The sequence below is a fragment of the Nelusetta ayraudi genome, unplaced genomic scaffold, assembly GCF_046127955.1.
Source record: "Nelusetta ayraudi isolate G7.1 ecotype Tasmania unplaced genomic scaffold, CSIRO-AGI_Nayr_v1 ptg000011l, whole genome shotgun sequence".
NCBI lineage: Eukaryota > Metazoa > Chordata > Actinopteri > Tetraodontiformes > Monacanthidae > Nelusetta > Nelusetta ayraudi.
The window spans coordinates 28207501-28214984 of NW_027466061.1; the positions used below are offsets into that span (position 1 = coordinate 28207501).

The 7484-nt window shown below is 45.7% G+C and overlaps 2 protein-coding genes across 2 annotated transcripts in view; one reads left to right on the forward strand and one right to left on the reverse strand.

The window, feature by feature from the left end:
• fam114a2 (family with sequence similarity 114 member A2) overlaps positions 1-2444 on the reverse strand; it is a 4603-nt gene extending 2159 nt beyond the window's left edge. The window contains exons 1-7 of the mRNA XM_076022433.1: positions 2200-2444; positions 1303-1552; positions 1027-1117; positions 818-928; positions 640-743; positions 307-441; positions 53-214 (exon numbers count right to left, since the gene is read on the reverse strand). Coding sequence (XP_075878548.1) covers positions 53-214; positions 307-441; positions 640-743; positions 818-928; positions 1027-1117; positions 1303-1530 — 831 coding nt within the window. The 5' untranslated portion in view covers positions 1531-1552; positions 2200-2444. The remainder of the gene's footprint in view (positions 1-52; positions 215-306; positions 442-639; positions 744-817; positions 929-1026; positions 1118-1302; positions 1553-2199) is intronic.
• A 394-nt stretch (positions 2445-2838) lies between these two features.
• LOC142885705 (microfibrillar-associated protein 3-like) lies at positions 2839-6663 on the forward strand. Its single transcript, XM_076022434.1, has 3 exons — positions 2839-3039; positions 3751-4029; positions 5105-6663. The coding sequence occupies exons 2-3, from the start codon at positions 3807-3809 to the stop codon at positions 5812-5814; spliced, it is 933 nt and encodes a 310-aa protein (XP_075878549.1). The 5' UTR covers positions 2839-3039; positions 3751-3806; the 3' UTR covers positions 5815-6663.
• Positions 6664-7484: the final 821 nt, after the last annotated feature.

The following is a 7484-nucleotide window of genomic DNA, read 5'->3' on the forward strand; positions in this document are numbered from 1 at the left end:
ACAGACTCATCATACACTACTGACAGCCTGTCTGAAGTCCCGGCTGCTGTACCTTGGACTCGCTGTCCCGGGACAGAATCTCCAGCGCCTCCAGATGTGACAGACCCTGGAACTCGTCAAACAGCATGCCGTAGTGAGCCGCCACCTTCTTCTCTGACTCGCTGCTCTCCTCGGCCGTCTGCAGCTCTTCGCGCTCCTTCGCCTCCCTCAGCACCTACCAAGAACCGACACGACAGTGTCCCAACATTTTCTACATCCGTCGCTGCAAAGGTGGAATTGACTCCACGCATGCGTGCGTGATCAAACCTGAGACAGGGTGGCGTTCCTGATCATCAGTCCTTTGGTTTTCTTGAATCCAGGGTCACCCTCTGCGATCACGTCCATCGTCTTCTTCCCGATGAACTCCAGAGCATCCAAACCGCCTGTGAGCACTGTTTTACCCTTGAAAATAAGGCTTAATAAAAAAACCAAAACAAACAAACAAACAAACAAAAAAAACAGCAACACAAAACTGCTTCCGTCTACAGCTAAAAAAATCTTGTGTCTTCCTTGTGTGGTAACAGCTGTGATAACGCAAGGCTCTCAGACAGGCAATTTTCTGCTTTGTCACAGGAGAGAAGAAGCAAAAACTGTTCTCACTGTGTTCTGGACCACGCTGGAGAGTGACGTAAACATTCCCATTGCACTTCCCAATGCTGCCGACCCGTCCGCCGCTTGTGTGTCCGTCTCACTGCCGACTTCACCTGCGGGACGAGACAAAATGCTTCACGAGCTGCAAGCAACAAGAGGAAATGAGGCGAGACGGGAGGTGACTCACCTTCGGCACGCTGTTTTTGTTCCTCCTCCTCCACTTCAGCCGAGAGCTCGGTGGGACTGGGGATCCCCAGCGACGTCTCCGCCTTCTCGATGACCTGAGTCAGTCCTTGGCCTGGACGGACAGAGGGCGCAGACGTCAGTGGGAGACTCGGCCTTTCCAACAGGCCAATAGGAACGTCATTAGATTGGTAGCTTGAGCTCTGAACTCACCCACAGTGGCCACAGTGGCCGTGGCAGTGGATATGATGGATTTCCCCCAGCTGCCCCAGTAGCCCCACCCACTCTGAGACACAGTGGACGTCTAGGATGAGACAGATAAAGTGGGCATAAAAAGGGAGAAAGAATATAATTAACATCCTAATACATGATTTCCCATGGTACAGTTAATGTGCCAGGGGATTCTTTGCTACCATAGCACTTTTACTTTACTTTTCATCATTATGTTTGGTTCTAGCCTGAATAAACCAGAATGAATCACATCAGTGCCTGTGATGGCTGCGGCTGCTCCTGCTCCTCCACTTTGACCTTCTCCTCGACCTCAGCAGCAGGTTTGGGCTCCGGTCTCCTCCTGGCTTTCCTCGTGGGGGCCACGTCCGTGGAGACGTCAGGCGAGGTGGGCGGGGATGTGCTGTCTGACGCCTCGGCAGGAGACGCATCCTGAATCTGAGGCTCTGCCTCTGAGCCGTTGGCAGCTGCGGCTTCGCTGTCTGACATGTCGATGTCTTAGAGCATGTCTCTGGAGCAAAAACACAGGGAAAAGACAAACAGTGAGGTAAATATCCGGTCAAATCCCAAATCAAGGGTGCTGCGATAAGATAGGCCGAGAAAGTAAAACTGTCTTAATTAAAGGTAACGTTCATCCAATGGTGTTTTGGCAAAATAATTTATTTAGTAATAGTCTTGGTCACCATAGGCTTTTAAAATTGTGACAAGACCCGCTGTCTGCAGGATACATGGAATTTTAATTCTGTGTTGTTGTTGTTTGGGATAATGTACTGAATGCAATGATAAACATATAGTAAATAAGTAAATATGTTCATTGACAAGCAGTTTTAGATTCCAAGACAAAAACTGCTCAAGTGGCGACTTCTTAGATAAACTGAAACTAACTCTGCTGTCAGGGATTCTAAATAAATGCGTTCAGAAATACAAGGAACATTTCCCAGCATGCTTCTTAGGATGAGCCAGACAGAACTTTTGCAGCTGGAGCGCCAGTTCTGTCTATTTATCTGAACCAAAACCACGACGCACAGCTCCATTCAACACTCCCCCTACCGCGCTGTGTTAACTGTCAGGCCATACTCTCCAAATGGTTTAGTTAATGCTTAAAAACATGTTTCCTGAGATCCTTCATGCCGTGTCACGCTTATTCTAAACACTCACCTTTCGTCCTGTCAAAGTACTGACGCTAGCAACCTGATGCTAGCCGCTCTCGATCTTTGATTTGAAACGATTTTTTTTTATTTTATTTAAATATCCCTCTTGTGTAGGCTATACTTATGTTTTCAGGTTTTCTAATGTATCAGTTTTGCAGTAAAATAGTTGATTGAGAGAAACGACATCACCGTTTAGGTCCACATAGGTTAGCCACGTCACATTTTGTTTTCAACTGGCCAGATCCGGCGGCTAATCACACACGGACAGGTTCCGGTTATTCTTTTCAGAATAAATTCAAACTAGATGTTAACAAGTAGCATTCTGTGCCCTTGAACAATATGACACACATCTTACATTTTATTATAGTACGAGTTATTGATTTATTAACGCTTTGGGGCATGAATTACAGGAATAAACAATGCGTGAATGGGAAGTGTATGGTGTATTTTGAAAATCTATCATCTCTGACGAAGAGACGATAAGAAATGAAATCCGTAAACTTCCGCTCAAATAAAATTATATAAACATAAAATTAAACAAAATACAAAGTTTTAAATTAAATCAAAAAACATCATTTTATTTTATATTTTTATTTATGAAAAAGAACAACACTTTCAACAGACTTTCACCTGCCGAAAAAAATAAACCACGCCTACATATACCTGAATGAGGAAGTCAACGAAGTGGACGGATTTCTCCACTTTGCTTCGATCAAAAGTTGTTTTTTTCGCATAAGTCTTGGACTCCAGACCCAAGGATGAACACAGTGGGATTAAGTTGAAAACGAGCTGGAATAAACTTTTCTATCGTCAGAAGAGTAAATGTTTTCGTCACTTCAAGCCGCAGGTGAGAAACTGAGTCGGTTTGGAATTTGAAATGAATAATCCTTCAGTCATTGTCTAAATAGTTTTCTTATTAAGCACCAGTAGTCATGATGCCATAATTAATTGTTCTTAATTCATTCAATTATGGGTTACATTTATTATATTTAATACACATTTACTGTAATTTGTTTTATTTATTATTATAACAGCAATGGTTTCCGACACAAAGTGTGCTTTAGCAAGAATGTGTGAACTTGTCTACGCTGAACACGTAGAACACGTGAAACGTTATTACATTTTTAATGGATATTCTCTTTATAACTTATTTAGATATACTCAGTTTATTTTTGCTGCAACTTGTTGGCCCTGGAACAGCAGAAAATGAAAATTCAATTCTCGATAATAAATAGAAATTTAGGAGGGTGGAGGGGCGCATTGCACCATTAAGTGCTGAAGCTCCTGTAGGTCTTTCTGTGCTTTATTATAGTGATGAGTATGTCATGTTGGAAATACTTTGACTCTGCCATTGTATTTAATGTTGTGATAATTATTATAGTAAAATACGGACACCACAGGTTAGCTCTACTGACTACCATCTGGTGTATATACACACCTATACTCAAAATGAATACAACAAAAATAACTGAACACCTCATGAGGTAACACTGCTGTGAACAAAGAAAAGTCAGACTTAAGGGTCCTGGGATTATGTTTTTGTGTGTTTTCATTACAGGTTGTTAAAATCCAGCGGACACCGTGACACTCTTTGGACTGTTGGAGTGCCTCCACATGTCAGTGCTGCTCCTCACCGTGCTGCTGCTGGGCTGGCCAGCATACGCCACTCAGCAGGCCTCCGAGCCGAAGACGGCGCCCCCTGGCCTGCTGACCGGTATCTCGACCACCGGCAGCCTGCACATGGTGGCCAGAGAGGGGAGCGGTGTGCTGATAGAGTGCAACGTGACTGGGCAGCACAATGGTGTCCAATGGTTTAACTCCAAAGGAGCCCTGACAGGTGAGGGAGGGGCCCTGCTGCCGGGCATGATGGGAAAGACGCCGTGTTTTTAGCTTTATTGTCTTTCTGTGCTGAGGTCTTTCTTTCTTGTCTTTCTCACAAGTCGAGTTCCATGAGTGGCTATCTAATTTCCCAGAAACTGGTTCTGTTGGTTTTTTAAACCTGGGGTAAAAGTCGACTCGTCTTTGTCAACACCCAGCGAGCGTTAACGGGAGTGAATTCCAAATAGAAACAAACCATAAAGCCTGTTCTTGAAGGATTGGTCATGTTGCCGGGGAGCAGGCTGGTCTTGTCATGAGTCATGACCTCGCTGGAGAAAACTGGTTGCCTGCCACACAACTTGCTGTTGAGGTTGACAGTAGCCCTGAAACAAAAAGCCAAGCACTAAAAATACTTCAGGAAGTTGACCGACCCACTGGTGGCAGCAGGGAAACAGAGTGTTTTGAAAAAAGTGATGCTAGGAAGTTTGTAACTAGCAGTGCTGGTGTCTTGTTTTTTTCAAGTCCTGTGTCTGAAAGTTGAGGATCAGTGAAAACTACGACTGCTTACTTAGAAAATAAAAAATAAAAAAATGGATTAATTGGTCGATTTTTTTTTCCTGATTAATCGATAATCAGATAACAAAAAACATTATTTCAACCCTTTCATTAGTAAAACTGCTCTCACGGTCCAAGTTGACAATGCAGAACATCGTCAGAACTACAAAAACGGTTGCTAGTTGAACATCCCAAAAAGTAATCTCCATGAATTCGCAATTTGAAAACACATACTAAATGGACGACGCCTCCCAAAGTCAGAAATTCGGAGGATGGTTGCCGCTTCGCACTGTTGCTGCGACACACACACTCAACTTAACTCTATGCCTCCAGTGGCCATAGAGGGCGCTCTGTACGCTCCACACTCTGCAAGTCGTGGCTTGAGTGACTTAATAATCGCGCAACACAACCAGTCCACAATGAAATTAGTTACCAACACTTTCAATAAACGATTATTATCGATTTTATCGCTTCGTTGTTGCAGCCCGAGTGAAAACTGGCTGACTGTGTGCGTCTCTATGTTGCTGCGCCCTCTCCAGGTGAGAAGTGGCACATCGGGGAGAACGGCAGCCTCAGCATTGCGGCCGTCTCCTTCGAGGACCGCGGCCGCTACACCTGCGCCGCCTCCGGCGGGAACTTCAGCATCACGCTGCGCGTGGCCCACACCCACAGCGGCCTGGGCCTGTACTTCGTGGTCACCTGCCTGGTGGCCTTCAGCATCACCATGGTCCTCAACGTGGCGCGCCTCTGCATGGTCAGCAGCCACCTGAAGAAGACGGAGCGCGCCATCAACGACTTCTTCCGCACCGAGGGCGCCGAGAAGCTGCAGAAGGCCTTGGAGGTGGCCAAGCGGATCCCCATCGTCACCTCGGCCAAGACGCAGGAGTTCGCCAAGATCACACAGTTCAAGACCATGGAGTTCGCCCGCCACATGGAGGAGCTGGCGCGCAGCGTCCCGCTGCCGCCGCTCATCTTGAACTGCCGCACGTCCGGCGAGGAGGCCGCAGAGTCTCAAACCGAGGCGCAGTTTGGGAGGGCGAGACCCGCCTTGGCTCCGCCCTCGGCTGAGCAGCAGCAGGAGGAAGAGAAGGAGGAAGTGGCAGTGCGTCAGGCGCTGCTATGGGGTGGAAGTGCCGCTGACAGCAGCCAAGTGTCTGTTCACGCCAGCGCGGAGGCGGTGCCAGAGAGCTTCCTGTACGTTCTCTCCCCAGGTTCCAGAACCAGTGTTTCCCACGAGACCAGCGTGTAGCCGGATTGTGATTGGAAGGCGTCTACTTCCAGTGTGAAGTGACCTCTGTGCACTGATCACTGATTGGCTGTTTGTTTTTTGTTTTTTTAAAAAGATATACAGTTACAAAGCTAACTGAGCCAATGTTGTAGTTTATAGTGTTGATCCTTTTCTCTTTTTTCATGTCATTGCTGTGAGTGAAGAAGAGACAGTTTTGTCTACTCCTCTCATGACTTGACCTGCCCATGCACAGATGTTCTCAGCTCTCTAAATCTGGACCTTTTGCTAAATTCCTTCTTGGGTGAAACTCTGCTTTACTGTCTGCATGTTTGAAACAAAGTGTTTAGTTTTTTGGCCTGTCACTTTTCTTTTGTTTGATATTTTCTTTGGTGCAACTTCCAGCTTATGTCTCTGACTTTGCTAGTCCATGTTGTGGAAAATGTTTTGATTTAAAATTGAAAAAAAAAAAAAAATAAAATAAGAAAAGAACTTTGGAGGGTCTTGGGATAGTGTCAAGTATATGAAAGTTTGATTATTTCAGGGCATGAGGAGCTTGAATTTACCGTCCCTTTACCGATAAAAGACTTTATGCTTAAAGAAAATAACATTTGTGAAACTTCAATATTTATATACGAGTAAAATAAAAAATATGTGACTCTTAATGTGACGGTCTCCAGAGCTTCGTCAACGTTGTACTTTTCCATATAGAAGGAGGGGTTTGCTTCCTGATTGTCAGCACGTGAACCCGGGGCTCCAATCAGACTTTACAAGGTCCACCTGCCTCCGTTCACTCCAGCGCACACATCCACGATGTTGTGATTACGTTGTTTTGTTTGTTTGTTTTCAATAAATTGCTTCTTATTGCCTTGGCAGCGTCTCCTGCCCGCCTCGCTTGCTAGCAGGGACTTCGTTCCTACACCGTGACCGTTGCAACCACAGGGTGGCACTGTTGCTTAACACATGGCTTCTCTTTGAGCTCAGTCGTCATAAAATGCTGATCGTCTCTCTCTCTTTAGCTCTCTCATACGCACACACACACACACACACACACAAATACACAGACACAGCATATATCACTGCATGTAAAACCTGTTTCTGAGTATAAATCAGCCAGTTATGCTGTTGTAATATAGTATTTTTCACAGAGTTCATCCACATTATACAAAACTTAAAAAAATAAAACAAAACAAAAAAAACAAACAAGCGTGACCTTTTTTGCCGTCACACTGATCAGATCAAACGTTTCACAAACTTCTGGGGTCTATAGATGTCCAGAAAACAAAACATTTAGCCCGGTGTTTACAGCCTCCTTACACTGATGCTTTTTGGAAGAGTCTATTAAGAGTCCACGTGGTGCGATGCATCTGCCACCCGCCAAGGTTGCTTCTGCTTCGCTTTGGGACCTGAAAGGTTAGAGCGCTGCTCAGCCTGCAGGCCAGGCTGAGCAGCGACAGGCCCAAACAACAGTCACCTTCGACGTTTGAATAAACCTCAACCCCCCCGCCACACCCCCATCTCCCCACCACCCCCCGGCAGCAGCAGCAGCAGCAGCAGGTCCTCTCCCTCCACGCTGAGCTTATCTAAACAGAATTGATCGGTGCCAGCGATCATTCATCATGGCCAGCCAGAGCAGAAGTTTAAGGAGGGGAGGGAAGGAAGATTCCACTGATAGGATATTTTCAGCAGGCTCT